Source organism: Cygnus olor, chromosome 1 (genome assembly GCF_009769625.2).
Source record: "Cygnus olor isolate bCygOlo1 chromosome 1, bCygOlo1.pri.v2, whole genome shotgun sequence".
Lineage (NCBI taxonomy): Eukaryota > Metazoa > Chordata > Aves > Anseriformes > Anatidae > Cygnus > Cygnus olor.
The window spans coordinates 187,430,124-187,448,676 of NC_049169.1; the positions used below are offsets into that span (position 1 = coordinate 187,430,124).

At 35.6% G+C, this 18,553-nt stretch overlaps 1 protein-coding gene across 6 annotated transcripts in view; it reads right to left on the reverse strand.

Moving 5' to 3' along the window:
- PAN3 (poly(A) specific ribonuclease subunit PAN3) overlaps positions 1-18,553 on the reverse strand; it is an 80,567-nt gene that overhangs the window by 27,918 nt on the left and 34,096 nt on the right. For 5 of the 6 annotated variants that reach the window (XM_040543905.1, XM_040543909.1, XM_040543907.1 and 2 more), the window contains 4 exons: positions 16,219-16,380; positions 8,030-8,180; positions 1,116-1,363; positions 461-565 (listed from right to left, as the gene is read on the reverse strand). In XM_040543905.1, coding sequence (XP_040399839.1) covers positions 461-565; positions 1,116-1,363; positions 8,030-8,180; positions 16,219-16,380 — 666 coding nt within the window. The remainder of the gene's footprint in view (positions 1-460; positions 566-1,115; positions 1,364-8,029; positions 8,181-16,218; positions 16,381-18,553) is intronic. The other variant, XM_040543908.1, reaches the window with a different exon arrangement.

The following is an 18,553-nucleotide window of genomic DNA, read 5'->3' on the forward strand; positions in this document are numbered from 1 at the left end:
TAATGACAACGTGAAGTCTTTTGTACCTCCCCCCTTCAAGAAATTAGCTATAGAGTTAGCATTGACAGAGGCATCTACCACAGTAAAGCTGAAATAAAGTATAGTAATAGCCAACCCTCAGAGAAGGGCTCATTAACTAACACCTTTCATTTCAGTGAAAGACTTTAAAACCGGGTAGGATCACAGCTTAAAAGAATGCTACATAGATAATTCATGCATACTAATACATAATATGCAACAAGTAAGAATACTTAAATAGGAAATCATGGCATGCAGGTTAGATTGCAGACGTGCTGAAACCTACCCTAATCCTCTATCCTCCACAGAACTAGATTTTTAAAATTCTTCATTGGGAAAAGTGACTACACTGATTTTCAGTGGTTATTTCTCTTCCGCTACTGATGATTTTCTACTTTTCTCCAGGATACATGACTTTCCTTTAAATTCTCTATCATCTTACCTGTCTGAGCTCATCCGCCATGAAGAAGGAAGGTGCATTTGCTTTTGGCTGCATATAAGCAACATGAGGTGCAGCTGGATGGTAAATGTGATAATTTGGAAATACCTGAAAGCAAAAAAAAACTAAATTAAGCAGTTTAAAATCCTTAAGCATAGGGAAAATCCAGTTTTGTCATCTTATTAGTTTAAACTACTGAACCATAACATCTTCAGGCACAGTGCATGTTACAAATACACTGCCAGATGCATTAGTTTCTTCCTGTGATGTTCACTACTGATGATTTCAATGATGTGTGTGCAAGCACATAACATTTTTCTAAATGCCTTTTCCCCTCTACTGTATACGTAAGATTTCTTTAATCTATCAGACATGAAAGCAATTTGAAATAATTGATATTTTCTATGTACATATCCACTGAGATGCATTAAATGCTTTCTCTACTTTATAAAAACAAGACTCTATACAAGGTAAATGAAAAATACACAATAAAGTTCACTGGTCTTTAAATTTCAATGATCTCCGCGAACAATGCCAACATTTAAAAGGCCAAATCTTCAGAGAATAAGGGTTCCAGAGTGTTGCAAGTAACCTGTATAGTATTAATCATTTCAGTCTTTAGAAGCTTCATATACTTTTGCATTAAAAGCAAGCATACCATTCCTGTGAGAGGTGCTGGAGTTGTATCAGTATAGAAGTATGTCGTTCCACCCACTGTTTCCTTCTGGATCACCTGGCCAGTAGATGGAGGCTGGGAGACAGCATTAGCAACAGAAGCAGAGGCACTAGTAGGCACCATATAGTTTGCTGGGTTAGGAGTATGACTTCTTCGTCGAGGAGCAGGAGATGTATGAGGAGTTATTTTGGGGGAATGAAGAGGAGAAGATCCTGCTGACAGTGACATTCCTTAGAGAAACACAAGGAGATATTCTTGATCAAATCTCTGTCATTGATACTAACTTCACTACACTCAGTTCAGAATTAAATATTACTCTGAGCAGGTGAGAGGATTAAGGATTGGTACATCTTTATGAAGAATTAAGTGTAAAACCATAAGAGCAAGACTGGAACAGCTACATTTTCCTGAAAAAAATTACGTTCAGAGAGAAAAGGGTTAAGGACTTGGGACCTACACACGAAGAACTGGAAAAACATAGTAGAAAGGGAGGAGATGAACCAAATTAATGCTTTGTCTGGAAGAAGAGAGTTTATTAAACTGCACAGAGAAAATATTAACAACTGCCTGATAAATGAATGTTTACGTAACAGTTACAGGAACAGTCATGAAGTTTGCCAAGCTCTAATTCACTTAACCTTACACGTGTTCATCTTACTAGAAGTAACTCCACAACTATGAATGCCTATTAATAGAGTTAGTACAGCATACAAATAAGCAATAAACCACTTCCAATAATTTCAGGGGAGAAATCACCTATTTTCCTGTCATTATCAAATAAAAAAATACCCTCCAGAAGATCTATTTGTTATGTAAGGATAGATAACTTTTCAGAATATGAGATCTGCTGGGTATTCATACAATTTTGTTTAAAGTGATTTTACTGATCGCTGTTTACACTAGGCTTAACAGAATACTGGCAATACAACTTTAGAAGCCTAGCTTCTAAACATAGTGCATTAGTAAGGGGAAAAACAAGGGCAACTTGTACCACACGCATGCTTTTTAGTTACCAAAAACTGATTTAGTTATTTCATTCAAGAGTTATTGTATGCAAAATACTCAGACACGCCTATTTATAAAATTTTAGGTATCAAAAAGCCTTTCAGGGTGCTGCTGAGGAAGAGAGATAACCCTTCAGAAAACTTGTAGTATTTCTGGTAGAAGATACTAGTTATCTAAGTGTTCCCATCAAAACAAAGACAGCACTTTTGAAATCTGATGTTGCTCAGTTCAAATTAGAAGGTACCTTCTCTACCTTAAAAGACAGAAATATATTAGTAATTAAATTCTTTTGAAAAGATGGAAGATACACAACTTGTATATTTAATCTCTATGTACAGCTGAGAATTCTCCTCTAATTAAAAAAGTCAGTAATTTCTCAGATATTTGCTTAAATTACTTCTATTTATTAGCTCTGCTTTGTCTTCTTAAGCTGATATACAACTTAAGTTGATATAGAACTTGAAAAGTTGACACATACGCACCATCAGTAATGTGTATGAGTTCTCATATTCGTGTCTCACCACTACAACAGATCTCTCCCCAACATTTTTTTTATTATTATTTTTAAACACAAACTATAAAGGCAAATAACAATTTTGGTATTAATAATTCAATCAGTACTTGGGGAAGATAATCTGAAGCCATGTTATTTCTCATTGTATTAGCAGAATATTTGTGACCTTTATCTCCAACCATTTCACTAGTATCTCAAAAACTAGTAATCCAGAACAATTACTTCTTTGATTAAGCATTTCTGATGAAATAAGATTTTTCATGTAAATCATATGAAAATCTCAGATCTTTCTCCTTAGATGGGTCTCCTTAGTAATTTATTCTTTTAAGAAAATACAAAATAGCACTCTTAAAGATACAATTTCAAACATTTTTCACTGGAAGAGTTTAAAAATTTATTCCTGCCAAATAATAGTTACAAATCTAAATCTTTAATGTCTTTGACTATTAATGTGGGAGTGAAATAAAAGAAAGATGATCAGTTACACAAGTCCTTTTCAATGCCCTTTTAACTTCATTCATGTCTGATTTTGAAAGGACCTTGAGAGTTCAATGAAAATAGTCTGTCAGGCAAAACATATGGGCTTCTCATTTGCCAATATACATAATCAGTTCAAGATATGAAAGAAATTTGACTAGAGTTTATTTTCATACTACTAGAACACTATATTATGCATTACAAGAAATTTGCTGCTAGCACTGCGGTGGGTTCTGGCAGACAGAGGCAACAAATACCCAAGGTGATAGATTCTTTTGAGATCTGCATTAAATCCTGCAGAGTCTGGACTTTTAATTATTAATACTTAAAGTCATACGTAAAAGAAAAAAATAAGCTCTATGTCAGTTCCATTATGTAACTATGTAAGTAAAAAACTTAGATGCACAAACTCAAGCAGATCTCACCAACTTCATTAGGATTTTAATCAGTTAAAATCTTACTAATATTAATATTTAACCACAGTAAAATAGGATGAGATGGCAGAACTCAAGCCAAACAGCTGCAATAGGCAGCAAATGGAAATTACTCCAAGAAAAAATGAAGGAAAGTGGCTGCTATATAAAGGTGAACGTGGTATTCCTACTGACTCACATGAAGGAAAAAGACAGCAATGAGCCTATGATGGGGTAACAGTGTGGTAAACGTGGAGCACAGCTCACAGAATTTGACCAACTGTTTTCAACACTGCAATTTTATGTAAACATTTATTCACATGAGGACATAAGAAAAAAATGGGGATTGAATCTAGCTACAATTACATTTCTACTTACAATTGTATTTTATGTAAGTACACCAGTTGGTGCAGTTACATGAAATACAATTGTAAGGTGCTTCAAATTGTCCTTCTCGAGAGCTCTCTTTTCTAGTAGATGACACTCAATTCCTTGTATTGGTGAATTCTAACGAAGAAGTCAAATACTACCTTGAAAGGTAAGTTGCAAGAGAAAGCTTTTTTTGCTTCATGGTTATTCACACCAAAAAAACGTCATCATACCAACATGTAAACAGTTGCAGGCTTTCAAGCTTTTTTGCAATATTCACTGCAACAGTGCAGGTTACCTACACGCACCTGGAGCCCTTGCTGCTATACTCATTTTACACAGAGGAAGATATTATGTTATCCCTTCCTATTGTTACATTTTCTCTTCTTGCATTGTTGTTTTTTTGTTTGTTTGTTTTCTGAAGTTTCATTGCGACTGACAAAACAGAAGCGCTAGACTTTGAAATTCATTTGAGACACTGCCCAAAGATTTCACAAGGTGTACATTTTTAATAAATGTATTGCATGCTACAAAGCCTTAAGTTAAATGCCAAGTTATATTTTGAATTTGATAATTCTACAGATGAGCAGCATGAAAGAAAAGACATCAAGCTTGAATTCTCCTTAAGGACTCAGTGTCTAAAGTTTTTAGAATCACTGAAAGTTTACCATGAAGCAGGATTTCATTCAGCTCATGTGTATGGAAATCAGCTAGCCTACAACTAGCACTTCAAAAGAGAGTAATCCAACATATATATATTTCAAACCTTTAAAACCTTTAAAATATGTATGTTTTTAAACCTTTGTCTACAAATTTACTCAACTACAACCATATCCCTGTACAACTAAGGATGTTAAAACAGAGGTCAGAAATCAAATGTCTAATACTATCATGATTATGTTCTGTACTTTAGAGATACTCTACACTACTAGGTACACTGAGAAATGACAAACTGAGCTTAATAATAGTTCAAGGCTATTTTAAGGATCTCTTGAAAGCAGTATGTTTAAATTCAGTAAAAATTGTTTTCTAACAGATCATTAGCATTGTAGCTGTGTATTTTCAAGGTAATTAAATCTACTTAATTCCATAAAAAATTATAGTCATAAATTCCTCCTCAATTTATTAAAGATAATTTTACAGTCTCTCTGCCTTCCTTGTATTATTTTGCTAGGACTGTGGAACCTTCTCAGCAGCATGGCTGTGCTGTACTTGGTATGGGAGGTCACAGCAGGCTCTGTGCCTCCTGGCTCCTAAGCCTGCAGATTCAGATTGCTAGAATCAAGACTGGAATCAAGATCTAGGCACATGCACGGTATTAACATCTGGCAGGTGTACACAGCTGCCATCAGGATCTATGCATTCTGTATAGGCTCAGATTCTGTCTTCAACTAAATACAGAAGCTCTAGAATCAGCAATTTGCTGTAACTTACACCAATGACAAAGCCATCACCCTTTAGCTATAAACTAGCTTAAAGAAAACCAAACCAGACAAACACTCTCTCTTTTGGGGGCTATACATCTAATCTCTTTCAAGGTTAACTTGGCAGCGATGTCTTATCACTTTGATGACATCCATTAATTTCCTTGATATGCTTTGTTGCCATGCTTTAATGGTGCTATTATTATGGAACTACTACAGAGAACTGGGTAGGATAAGTCTTCAACAGACTATTTGAAGACTAAATTTCCCACGCAAATGCTAAACAGAAAGTACTTACTAGCATGGGAACAGAAGGAGAGGGAATAAGGCAGTATATCCAGGGAAGCTTAAGAAAAGACCACTTGGAAAGGATGAAGGAGATCTGCTCAGAACTCTGATACCAGTTTAATCCAACTATTTAAATGGTATTTTATCTCATTGTTTTAATATTTTATTTAAAGCTATGGAGATGAAGATTGACTGTGTGTAGAGATTATGCTAGAAAACACTTATCTAAGTAGATACGTGAAAAAGTAGCTTTTTTCCATGCTGTATCCTAATGGAAGTGTCAGGTATGGATACGAGCTACCCATCATGACAGGTTAGGTTTCAGTTGTCTGTTCTACTTTCTGCAGTATTGTTGACAAGACGGATGCAAAAAATATTTTCCAGGGACACTCAATTTTGTGACCAGTTACTTATGAAATACTAGATGTCAAAAATGTTTTTGATTTACACCTACCTTTGAGGAGATCTCAGAAATTGGATATGTAAGAGAACTTACTATTTTCCATCCTCAAGAGGGAAATCAAAGGATTGTTCTCTACTTTGCAATGGTTGAATTGAAGTATGGATCTTCTAAAGAATTATTCCTCCTACATTTCCTTGTTTAATATGAAATATTAATTTCCAGTATTCTGTAAACTAATGTAAGTAATCTTAATCTTATGCTAATGTTTAAATCATCAACACTTTCCTGAAAGCTGTTCTACTGGAGAATAAGTCTCCTTCCAGTTAAATGGTGCATACCTTTATTTAAAGGAAAACTTTTGTAAACTCTTTACATTGATAAGCAAAAACAAATTCAAATGAAACCAATAACAGACCTCCAACAACCATTTTAATGACAATTTCTGAACACATTTAATTCTTTATTCTGACATCCAGTATAACCCAGATGGCAAAGTTTCCCCACACAAATACTGATTTTGTACTTAAGAGTCTAGTCCTTTACAAAGAGCAGCTCCTAAGTCACCTTGAGGTAGCAGAAGGTTTTTGCGGTTGTATACTACTGGCAGCTAAGCCACTTAAAAACAAGTATCTGTGGGTATTATTTACACTGCATACTTCGGTTCAGAAAACTCCACACTCAGTGTAGAGAAAGAAGCTTCTAGAGCAATTCAAAGCACCCAACTCAGCTTTGAACTGATATTCTCTACAACTACACAGAAAGAGCAAGAAAACAAGCTAGTCTTGCCTGAAGTTAGCACTTATGAAGACTCCCCCATCCCTCTTCTCCTAAACAAACAATAGTATTTGAATCTAGATAGGTTTCAGCAATGGCATCTGTATTTTTCAGACCTCTAGTTGTAAGAACTTCTTTCATCACCATTGTTACTTATCCTTTCAAGTATTACTTACAGATAGTAAAGAAATTGGACTTTGAAGGATCCCTCTGAGATCCCACTGGACACTTTCCAAAAGTAGATCATTTTACTGTATTCTATTTAATCCTTTATATACTTTTCAATCCAGGTGACAAGGCTGAGAGGCATATAAACACAACAGTTTTCCAATAAGACTGTACAGCACAATATAGGATAAATCAGACACAGTACCGCATTATGTTCATTTGGTCAGCAGAAGCACCAATCACTTTCCTAGCCTGTTCTGATCGTTACACCACCTCACTAGCTAAGTGCTGGCTCCTTTCATATTGGCACTGATTTTTATTGCTGCTATCAGGAAAGCCTGAAGTTCTGTTGAACAGACAGTAATTGCCAGTACTGCTTTTAAGAAACACTGAACATTTACATTATTCGCCCTTTTGTCTTTTGGCAGCTACCTAATGCTGCTTGTTCCTGAGATAGATTGCCACAGGTTTAAGTACATACAGAAATTTGCTAAAGAATCTGGGATGGGTAACATCCAGATCTGCTCATCTGTTTATCTTGAAACTACTCCATTTTTCTACAAATTAACTGTTTAAAGATAAGAAGTTCAGAAGATGTATGAACAGCTTGAACTTAAAGTTTAAAAAATCTTGTCAGTCTGAATTCTCTGACTGCATAGAACACATTTAGATAAGAGCTTTACATGTGGGAAATAACCTGATGTTGATCTTAGAAGTGAAACTACATGATATGACAAATACACTAACAGTTAATGGCTACTTTTAGGATAAGCTTATGTTCTCCTTTTTGTTACTGATCAAAAATTTAAGCCCTCATATACACTATATGCTGTGGCTGAACAGACTTCACAGCCTGCAGTGTGACTTCCATTATACTAAGAAATAAACTCCAAGTTACATCTCTTTTATACGTTTGAAGATTTCCTCAAACTTAAGAGCTAAAGTAGGAGGTGACTAGACTTATACACAGTAAACCTTATTATAAGCTCTACAGGGGTATGTTTGGCATAATTATAAATTCAAAGAATCAACTTTACCACAAGTCATTACTCTCAACTTACCTGGTGCTAGCCCAGCAGTAGCAGGACTTCCCATGGAGGGGTGAGAGAACAAGGCTTGAGAGAAGGCAGACATACTTGACTGGGATACATTACTCAGCCTGGAGGTTGATCCTCCTTTAGGAATAAACTCACTTGCAGTAGGGTTTGGTGTCTGTTTAAAAACAAATGTAAATTAAATGTTTATTTTAAATGTGAAGAAATGGACAATGCCTATTTGGTAGAAAATACATCCTAGGCAAGCCTACCAAGAGCAAGGGATATTTAAGTTACGTACAGCTTGCTGACAAGAACAGCAGATACAGGAAGCTGATCTGCATGAACAATTTTAAATATTTTTCTGCCTTAGATGTGACGTAGTGCTAGCGAGCTTTCCATATGAAGGGCCGAGGTATGAGTTCATATAAAAACTTTGCAAAAGGCTTTCCATAAGCATTATATTACAGAAGTTGGAGAACAGACTTGACAATGAGAAAGCCTTGCCACTGCTGCACAGACTGTTCTTATGTGACTTTGGAGAATTCATCGCAAACTAAGGAGCAGTTTCAAATTAAAGCAATAACAATTATGTTCCTTTTCTGTCAAATTAACTTGTTTTAATGATATATTCCATTTTATCCTTTAATAATGACTTCAAATTTGGTATAACAGAAAGAAATAGCATTAAAGTGACTGTCAAACATTTAATATTTACTGATCATAAAACGTATAACCAACTTTCAATTTTTTCTTAAAATCTGTGCTTTTGGGGGGGGGAAGAAGAGGGATAGGAGTTTCAGAAGACAGAGGAAGAAAACAAATTAAGACAAAAACAAAACCAATTATTATATGAGCACGCTGAAGTGTTTGAAGATTATTACGTATTAGTTGTCAAAAGTTTGGTTTATGAAGTCTAAAAAAAAAGAATAAAATGAGAAGATAGTAACAACTTGCAATAAATAAAGGATACTGTGAAGATAATCCATAATGGCTTTCCAAAGCAAATTATATTGGATCACTTTGGTTTTAGGCAGGTTTAAAACAACTAAATATTTCAATGGTTAGTTAACTTACATTTTCACCAATGTGAACAAAGTGACAGAGAAGTTAGTGTCAGGTTAGAAAAGAAGTGTGATTATGAAACACTAAATTAGTGCAGAAGAGTATTTGAAAAGTATTCTTTTTTGTGCTTTTTTTTAAACACCTTTATTTGGACAGGTCAGCCAAATATAGTATTGATGCATTTCAAAGCACTGGAAAAGAAAGAGGATTCTGAAAGCTGTAAACTTAGAGGATGCTCAGGTTTAAAAGCAAGTAGTAAGAATATTCCACCTTCGATCACACAACCACTAATCACCTTATGTCACACATTTGTCATTCCATATGTGCATGTGTCTGAATACTAAAGAACAGCCATAACCAATTATGCAGACTAGTGAATTAAAACACTTAGGACTTACATGGATAAAAAGTTCATAGGAATCTTAAAATTCTTCAATCCCACTTAGTTAAGGAAAGCTTGCTAAGGTATATGCTAATGCAGCAAAACAAACGGTAAATTGCGTTATACAGACTAAATTAGTAACTGATATCTAAACTCAAACAATAATATTCTGGACTTATCTGAATGTTAGGTACAGGAATAACTAAAAGAATGATGTTTCTCTAGATAAAACTTGGCATGCAAAAGTTAACTAATTCTGCACTGGAGTTGACAGAAGTGGTAGAGAGCTGAGTAGAATTTGTCCAGGTAGTGACAGCTGAAAATTCATCAGACAAAACAACTGGGACAGCAAGGGACAGAATTTGTAGCACCTTACTAAAAAGGCATTTCAAACAACTTTGAAACTCAAGATTGTTTATTTATTTATTTGCTGTTAAGACTAGACCTGGCACATCCACAGATCTACCACATCTAAAAATCTTGTCAACTAGGCAACAAAGACAGGAGATGGCAAAAAATTCAGAATACGTAAATGGAGAGAAGACACCTTCTAGAAGATATCCTCAGCCTTGAAAAGAGCAACTTAGAGAGTTCCTAAAGTCCCATCCACACCATTCTGGTTAAACTTTTATTACTTTCACCAATTTATTCAATTGGCGCCTACAGAATGAGACTTCTTTGTTTTAAATGCATTCAACAAGTGCTCATAGACACTTGCAGTTTTGGTCTCTAAAACAGTTACTTACATATTCATCATCATTTTACAATGAAAATGCTTGAGAACTCTACTTTAACTGGTAGATGGTTTAGTTTATCCAAGTGGAAGGGAAACCTAGGAATCTGCTAGAGCAGGCCAGATTATGCTGTAGAATTAAACAGAGTGGCCCAAAAGCCTGATGGAAATTCAGTTTTCATTCAACGTTTAGGTGTCACAATTTAGGGTAAGAATCAAAGCCTAATAACGCTGAGATGTTCCTATACAACTATTTATATAAAATGCTCTCACTGAAAACAGGTTTGAATTGTGAAGCTACAACCTTCAGTATAAAGGCCTGTTTTACTTCTGAGGTTACAAACATGAAGTTGTAACCCAAGACTTTCCTCATTGCTCAAAAAATTACAATTGGAACCAAAACTTAAATAAAAGAACTTTCCACATTCAAGCTGTTTTCTAGGTGCAGAAAAAATATCTGAGCTTCAGAGTCACCATCCAAACCAAACTTATCAAGCTAATACAACAAAATTTTAAGAATTTGTGATGAAAAATAGTTAATACTTTGTCAGAAGATTTGAAGCTTAAGCCCCAGGCCATGTTTAAATACATGTTATATGTATTTGAAGCTGCATTTCTTACATTTCCAAAAGCATACAAGTTTTCACCTGAACTAAACCACTTTTTCTGCACTTTGTTTCCAACAAACAGAGCTATAGATTCAAACACATCTATAGATTCCTCATATCTGGAGTAAGTGCCCAGTTATGACAGATTCAACTTAGTCATTATTTCCCGATCTTAAGGTAGCTTCTTCACACTAGACTGGGCTTAAAACTTAAAGTCTGAGTAAACCAGGATTGGTTAAAAAATAAGTAAATAAATAAAAAGGAGAAATGGGTATTGATGACTTAAATACTGAGAGTAATTAAAAGAAAGCAGATGGAAGAAAAACTTAGAGATCATGTAATGAATTAAGTAATAAGGTGACATTAAAAACAAAAGGGAATGCACTTCCTGAAAACCAAACAAAAAAGCAGCTAGCACTGTTTGCACTATGCAACAGACCATATCTTCCAGTTTCAAGTGTCCTATAGAGAGGCACATTCAAATTGATTTCAAAACACCAATTAATACATTTCTATAAAAGAGATAAAAGAGAAACAAGTACAGCTCTGTTAGCTATGTTCAATTTTTCTAAAAACTACCAAAATAAAGTAACTATCAACTCATATGTCCACTAAAGTTGCCAGCATTCATTTTTTCTTTCAGCCTGGCCAGTTTAAATCTCATCCTGCTTATCTAATAAATTTATAAAAATATTGTCAAACTAAAGCGGGAACATATCTTCCACAGGCATTGCATTATCTGAATTAATACCTGCATCACACGTTCTTACCAGAATGATTCTGTGAGAAAATTTCACCAAAAACGTACTACTTTCAGATTTATGTCTATGCTCTTTCAAAAAGATAAGAGCCTCCTTTTAGTCAGTTTTGTGAAGAAACTTCCAAAGAGACCACAAAATGGAGGCCATCCAACTCCGTATAAAAAAGTTCTATACTTCAGTATGCAAGAGAGCACAAAATGTTATAAAACACTTACAAAAAGTCCAAATTAAGTCTGAATTTAGTCATGATGCAATTAGTAAAGATGGAACCACAAGAGGAGTAAGGTGGGAAAGACTATAAAATAATTAATTTGCATCACCATCCAGCACAGAGTTTAATCTGTCTGGTGGCTAATATGTTTTAAACACTTAAGACGACTGAAATATGGTGGTGGGGGAAAGAAATAGACTTTCTGTCAGTATTACAGAACAAAAATTCAAGATTCCTTATAGGAAATTGGAAGTAAAAATAAAGACGGCACTGAAAGCTGAGGGTAGAGGATCAGGTATCTCAGCTGCGTGCCATTGCTGACAGAACTGCACAGCAGCATGCACCTTCACTGTATGTTGCAGTTGTATACATGAAGTTTTCTGTAGTCTAGAAGATGACAATTCCCATTTCATCAACGAATTTCAATGCAGTTTTTCTATACATACGTCAATGATAAACTCCTAAGTCTCTAGTACATGAATTCACAAATTAATCTGCAAATTGCCTTGAAGTACAGAGGTACCCTGTAACGGGGGAGGAAACCAAGACAAAGACTATGCAGCCTTTTAAAGGTCATGCAGGGAGCGCACAGAAGTACTGGAAACTACCCTTCTCTCTCATTTCCAGTTGAATGCCTCACAACAGAGCTGTACAGCAGTGGCAGAGCCGCAGCCTCCATTTCTGTGGCTGTAACACTACTCGGTTATTTCCGGTTACACACTACCAAAGGCCAGCTGCCTAAAGCAAAAAGTAGGCAAATTTCATTTTTATTTCAGAAGAACGTGCTAATGTACTTACCATACTAAAAACTGGAAACAAGCCTTTTTGTCCTCTTTTTATGTTGTCCTTCACCTCCAAATTCATGCTGATCTGTTCTGACATCCCGAATTGCATAGTCCTGTAATGGTTACAGAAAGCCACCACTAAACTGTACCCAAGCTACGAGCAGGGCAGTTCTCTGCCAGTCTACTATTTGGCATAGCTTTCAGAATGTCTTATTAATTCAAAAACATGCAAGAGCTTTTGTTTTTTTTTGTTTGTTTTTCAAATGGATAGATATGCCATAGAAGGAGCTTCACTTTACATAGAGAGCATCGTGGCAATCCCTCCGTCTCCAGAAGGATTCCTTGATGACTGTGACATCAGAGAAGGACACATTCTGGGATGTCAGAGCAGCCCATCAGACACTGAAGGTTACCAAGGACTCCAACACAAATCTCTTTCCCTCCCACTACTGAATTTGTGCAACATGCTTCCTTATTGTAGTTGCTGTCACAAGTCATTACATTACCCACACAATAAGCTCTAGAAGTTCAAGGCCAGGCTGGATGGGGCTTTGGGCAACCTGGTCTAGTGGGAGGTGTCCCTGCCCATGGCAGGGGGTTGGAACTGGGTGGGCTTTAAGGTCCCTTCCAACCCAAACAATTCCGTGGTTCTACAATAAATTTCATTTCACCAGCATTACTAGCTATATTCCGACATTGCTCTTTCAGAAAAATTAGAGATAGTTTCATTTAAACACACTAAAATGTCTTAGCTTAAGTGCAGACAAAAGTTATTTGCTCCACTTTTTGTTAGCAAAATACTTCAAAGTATTGTTAAAACTATAAAGTTTAAGTCCATGTTTCTGATGGCAAATATTTGAAGAAAAATCATTTCTAAGATTTTACTTTTTAATTCAAGAAGCCAAAAAAAATTGCTGTTCATTGTGCTTATAAACTGATCCATATAACAAAAAAATCATACCCATTCCTACTATCCTATATATACTTTGATATTATAATACGTATCCCATGACACGGTAGTAACACAGAACATTTCCTAACACAGGGCAGGACATAACACTGAAGAATAAACTTGGCTTTGTGCTTCTGCTTTTTATAGCACAACCTTGAATGCTGTGCGTCCACTGTGTGGACTCCAGTTTCAAGGACTGGGTCATGCTTACGTGACTAAAATAAATAGATTTGGATTATAAATCCATAGCAATGCACACAACTATAACATTTTACAATGCATCTTGCAAGCTGCCTTGTTGTGTAGAACAGCCATTTTTCTGACAAAAATCTTTACACCTTTCAAAATAGCAGTTAACACTGCACCATGAAATAGGGTCTTTCCACACCTTAAATCACACATTTGGAAGAGGGGACGTTCAAATAGGCACAAGAGCTTCAACATTTGCACAGCACTAGAAGCTTTCAACAATTCTGAGACGTATGTCTGCTTCTCATCTTCAAACAAATGAAAAAAGATGCCCTCAAACAGATGTGCCTTTATCACAATTTAACCTGTCTACTTATCATTGCTTAGCACTCATCATTAGCCTGGATTTAGTTTGCATTACCTACATTCACATCTGCAAAAAACAGCCTGTCTTCCAAAATACCGGAGACCTATGCTATCTGTGGATTCATGTCCAAAAGTAGAAAAAAAAGTCGATCTGAAATCTCAATATGAAACTACTTTTTTTAAATGTAGTTTCATGTAGCAAGCTCCTCTAATAACCACAGCCATCTTTTGTACTTTTACAATCAACATTTCCAATTTTTAAAGTTCTTGAGCTTTGTTTTAGCAGTGACTTCAAAACTGTTCACATGAATACAAAGAGTTGCAAGGATCTGAGTAATGTCAAGACAAAATTCAGTCTCTTATCTATGCAGAGCTTTATATATCCTCATTCTCATGAGGATACAGCCTGTTTTCATACCCTTCTCCATTCACTCTTGTCAAACTCCACTATTACTGTGCTATCCCTTCCCTGTCTTCTCGAACTATTTCCTACGGCTGGAACTTCCTTCTCTTCTTATTTCTACCAGGTATGCATATACATTTTCAAGTCCCACACCTCCATGGTAAACTACATAATTGCACTTTATAATACAAAATCCTATATTGTACATATATTAACTCATTTATGTAGTAGGGACTTGCACAATAAGGGAGCTTGGAATTGCACCAATGCCACTAACCAAAGAAAGCTTAGGGACTTTGAGCTTTGTAGGAGGCAGATACCGAAGACAATTGTTCCTGGCCAGAAGCTCCCAATCTCTGACTACTGGTTCTCCAGCCTCCAGAAAAAAACAAAGTAGTTCCACTTTATTGTTATGCAGAATAGATCGATGACAAACCTTGACATTACACAGAACAAAAAGAGAAAACAATGGAGAAAAAAAGGGGGCTTTTCCTGCTCCTTAAAAGCCCACTTGAAATTCGAAAACTGATTTTTCTCTTTTCAGAGCAACTGCCTACTAATTAGGGTTTGCACTCCCCATTAGATAAACATGGTTAATTCAATCTGTCAATCTTCTCTCACTTGAGAAAAGCAGTGCTTCGCTGGCTCCAACCACTCTTCTGCAACCTTGCCTGGTCCGTCTACTGATGTTTCCTTAAGACTTCGTCTTTTTCTGCTAGTGGCTTCTCTGCTTCGCCATCAGGAAAAGATGCAAGACTTACGCCCAAGCAGCTATGCAATATATTATCACTTTGCATGCAACATGCTGCCCATGACTCCTAATTTCAGCAATGCAAAGATGTCCAAACATTAAGTAAAGCAAAACTAGTATTGGTATTGCAGGGCTCTAATATCCGCTTCATGTTTGCCCTTCTGTCATGTTGAAAGTTCAGCAACACTAAAGAAATTTAAGGGGCCACAGACTCTAGCTATAAGCAAGTCTATTGTTGATTTACCCATTTCTATCACTTAAACACAAAAAAGAAAATCCTCACAAAGACTGAAGTCTTTGAAGAACTTAAATTCTTTCTCTGAAGAATCAAAAGCACCACTTAAATGCAAAATAGTAATAGCAGCAGCGTTGTAGTTATGACAACTACAATAATTTTCATCTAAACCCTTTCTAAACCCTGACATCGAGCAGATTCTTCCCAGACAAGAATCATCCTCCATTATCATGCTAAGGAGAGCCTGCTACTTCAGAATCAGATATGCTCAAATCCAGCTCTTGAAGAGACAAAGTCAGGAATAAAGAAAGTAACACGAAAGTTTTCAGCACAAGTTGAGAAATGTAAGCTATCCTAACATGAAACTTAAGAACTTATACTTTCTGTTCATAGTGGTTACATTCCGCACTGCAGGATTTTTTTTTTTTTTGCATTTTGTCAATTTTAACAAAGGTTACTAATTTTCACAGTAAAAACTTTGCTCACATGAAAATTAAAATACAAGAACATGTTTGCTTGCTTTTAAAACACACTTAATGATTGTTTTTGCTTCTCCTCCATAGAATATAACAATCAAACAGAGTACATGACACAGGGGTGGGTAAAGAGAATAAAACATCTGAGTCATTCTCCTCGGGGGGCCACTATGCCTGTTTTGCAAGATATTTTATCCTATCTCAAAGCATATTTGGAGTAACCCCTGCTAACATTCTCCAGAATTTAAAATCAAGCATCCAAAAATACTGAAAAAGTGACTAGTAAAAAATAATTTTACCTGTAAATTGTTTTCTGTGACTCTGTTCCACCAAACCATATTGATGGGTTCTCCTGTTTTACACCTGTCAGCCAGACAGCCGATAGGGTTCTTTGATTTTCTTGCTTTTGATCCCACCGGAACTATCCTCTCATCCAGCATCCCCAGTCGATACTTCCTGGGCTACGAAAAAGAAGGAGAGAAACCAGGCCACTCCTAACAACCCTCATCTAAAGCTACACTACGATAGGTGTTACACTGATTTCATTTCTGGATTGGTGGAATAGGAAACAATTTGCAAGTAAAATTTATCTGAGACTGTTTCCTTTCAATCATTATTATTTAGTTGTAATAAACAATGTTTTTCAAAAAAACTTCAGGGACTGCTAATTATTTGTAAGCAAAATTTTCCATCACAAGTCAGCCACTGAAATACGAGTACGTATTTTCAGGAATTCAGTAAAAATTAGTTTTAAAAAAATCCATATTTCTCTGACAGATACCTTCAACCACATCATAATACTGAACTCTAACACTTCCCTTAAGATTTTTACTGAAGAAACCAACATTGACTTTTATATGCTTCTTTTTAAGTTCAGATTTCCCAAGACTCATCTCTTGAAGATTTTAAGTCTTTTTTTTTTTTTTTTAAATAACAGGTAAAACTGAGTAGCCAATTATAGAACAACTCAACAAAAACATTTCTGCTCAAGTTAATATTCTAAAGAGTAACTTCAAGTATTGTCTTAAGTGAAGAGAAACAAATTACCATGACAAATGCATAGGAAACCAACTTAAACTTGAGAAAATAAAACATGCTTTAAGTAGTAAACATGCAGGAGATGTTTAAGCCTCGACAGGAGTTAAATTTCTATTACATCGGTAATGATCTCTACAAATAAAACTGTTTAAAAAGCATGATATGAACATTAAATTAAAAAAGACACTGGAAAAAAACATTAAAGACTTTCACGCAGGTGAGGTTCAGAAGTTCTCCAAATTGCTCTATGCTTTCAAACCAACGTGTACTTTCCCAGATAGTAAATACAACCACAAGAAATATTTCAGCATGCAAGTTCATTTAGACCAAGACCTTTTTTATACCAATTACAGCAAAACCTAGGGGCTTGTGTGTTTTTCTTTTGCCTTTTTTTTTTTTGATGTGCAAGCGTAACTATCACCATCTGGACATAGACTACTTTTTATTAATCAAAGTTTAACTTACCTGTATTCAGTTATTTGCTTCTTCTGGTAAGAAATCTTAGCAAGATGTACCTTGATATGCATTTTAAAAACTGTTCCTCAATAAACAAGGTGACAATATAATTGGAGATTTCCCACCCATACACAAACAAATGGTAAAATAGATGTCGAAACTATAATAAACTGGCTGCAAAGTCATAACCTAAACAAATTCCCTGATCTAGTTCCCTGAAGTCTTTTAGTCTGAAAGTTTTGGAAAAAAATAACATTGAAACAAGTCACTAGTAGCTCATTTGCCTGTAAGAGAGCAAGAAACCCAACACTGAATATGAACTACAAAGGCAAGAAACTGCATGAAGATCAAGTTAACTGACTTTCATAACAATCGACAAGGCTGAATTTTAGTTACAATTAGAAATTTGGTAAACTATGATGGATAGGTACATAGTCCTCCTGTAACTCCAATGCACACTGATCACAGTAGAGCTAAATACAGGTTGTTTATGGGAAGAACCACTCTACTGTTGGACGACTTCCCATCTTAAACTACTACTATCATAAACGGCAAAGCTGTAAGGTCTGAGAAACCAGATATATAAATTATGGTGAAGTTAAGGGCAAGGTTTGAATATAGTATGCTATTTTCTTAGCTTGGCTATTGGAAATAATAGCATCATGAAGATATCTACTGCAGTTCACTTGGCATCTTCCTCAACTCTCTTTCAATGTTCTTCCAAGTGCAGGGCACCGTCTGCCTCAGGCTATGGGACTACAATCCAGCGTTCAGTCGTGTTTCGATTCATAAAGGGGTTTTGAGTACTTCATAACAAAAAGTGATATATAAATATTTGAAAAAGGAGAGCCAAAACAAAAGAGGAGCGGAGCTTTTGTGGAGGAAGACTATTTCCTTTTCAATGGGATTCAGGTTCCAGGCAACAGAACAGAACTATTTTAGGCTTTGAGGGATCATGTTAGGGGGCTGGCAGAAACAGTGGTTAATTCTATGCCATAAATCACCTTTGAGCAAATATAAGCTCTTACACCAGTAATTCACAGTCTTACTGAAAAAAAAAAAGTCAAACTAAAAAGCCAAAGGGTCGAGTGGGCAAGACAAAATTAAAATTTTACTTTTATTACCTATTACAAAACATCA